This window comes from Sinocyclocheilus anshuiensis, unplaced genomic scaffold (genome assembly GCF_001515605.1).
Source record: "Sinocyclocheilus anshuiensis isolate Anshui unplaced genomic scaffold, SAMN03320099.WGS_v1.1 scaffold437, whole genome shotgun sequence".
Taxonomy (NCBI): Eukaryota; Metazoa; Chordata; class Actinopteri; order Cypriniformes; family Cyprinidae; genus Sinocyclocheilus; species Sinocyclocheilus anshuiensis.
Window position 1 is genome coordinate 1,447,227 of NW_015539902.1, and position 1,284 is coordinate 1,448,510.

Consider the following 1,284-nt stretch of genomic DNA (forward strand, 5'->3'; position numbering starts at 1 on the left):
ACAGACAGACAGACAGATAGATAGATAGATAGATAGATAGATAGATAGATAGATAGATAGATAGATAGAAAAAACAGACAAATAGATATATGGAATGACAGACAAAAAGACAGACAGACAGACACACACACAGTTTCAAGAATGTATTAAGTTTCAGAAATGTTTACATATGTACACATGTTAAGTTGTAAGCCACTAGAAATAAAATTCTGTTGAATTAGATAATATTAGAATTGTTAAACTATTCAAAGTTGTTCGAGTTCATTGACCTTAATCAATAATTCTGCAAAATAATAAGGCTTTAAATCAATCAGTTGGATAAACCTAGAGACATTCCAGCCGGTGACAGATTTACCTGTTGAGTGTGTTTGCTCCAGTGTTGTGTTCCGACACTGTGCGCTGCAGTCTCACTGGAACCTGATAAATAGCTGCTGAAGCTTTAAAAGCACGAAAGGAAAACATGAAAATACAAAGTTTCCAAAATCCCTCACGCATGGTCCGACGTCTAACAGCTCTTCCCATATTCCCTGTGCTTTATCTGATGTTATAACTCCTGCTCAGACGAGTTGTGTTCAACGCCTGAGTGAGTGAGTTATTGAGAGACCTGACGGGTGAGGAGAGACAGTCACTGACTAGAGTAAAATACAATCCCCTCTTCTGGAGTAAAAACACTGGCTATGTCTCATAACCTGTCTGGCTGCCTATCTAGTACCTACTACATCATAGTCAGCATTGCCAAAAATGCTGCAGGCGTCTAGGTACTGTGTAATCTATATGCCCAAATCAATACAGGGAGTTCTAAAATACAACCAGAAGGGGAAAATATGTATTTAGTTGATAACAGATATTTCAAACATACAATGATGATACGTGAGGACATATTAATATATATATTAAAAAAATAAATAAATAAAAAAGAGCGAAAGTAATAACTATTTTTTTTTATGAAAATGGTGTTTCAGCGCCACATGTCGGTCAAACGTTGGGTAACACCACAGATACTGAATCTCCATACATTTTATGTTTGGATAATATTTTGAAATATTATTACAATTTAAAGCAACAGTTTTCTATTTGAATATATTTTAAAGTGTAATTTGATGTGATGTAATGCTGAATTTTTCAGCAGTCATTATTCCAGTCTTCAGTGTCACGTGATCCTTCAGAAATCCTCAAGAAACATTTCTTATTACCAAGGTTGTTGTGCTTAATATTTTTGTAGAAACCTTAAAACATTTTTTATAGGATTTTTTGATTAATAAAAAAAAGGGGGGGGGGGGGGAC

At 34.7% G+C, this 1,284-nt stretch overlaps 1 protein-coding gene across 1 annotated transcript in view; it reads right to left on the reverse strand.

Moving 5' to 3' along the window:
• Positions 1–687, reverse strand: part of LOC107686215 (collagen alpha-1(XXVI) chain-like) — a 16,106-nt gene extending 15,419 nt beyond the window's left edge. Inside the window, exon 1 of the mRNA XM_016483124.1 lies at positions 356–687. Within this exon, the coding sequence (XP_016338610.1) occupies positions 356–522 (167 nt within the window). The 5' untranslated portion in view covers positions 523–687. The remainder of the gene's footprint in view (positions 1–355) is intronic.
• Positions 688–1,284: the final 597 nt, after the last annotated feature.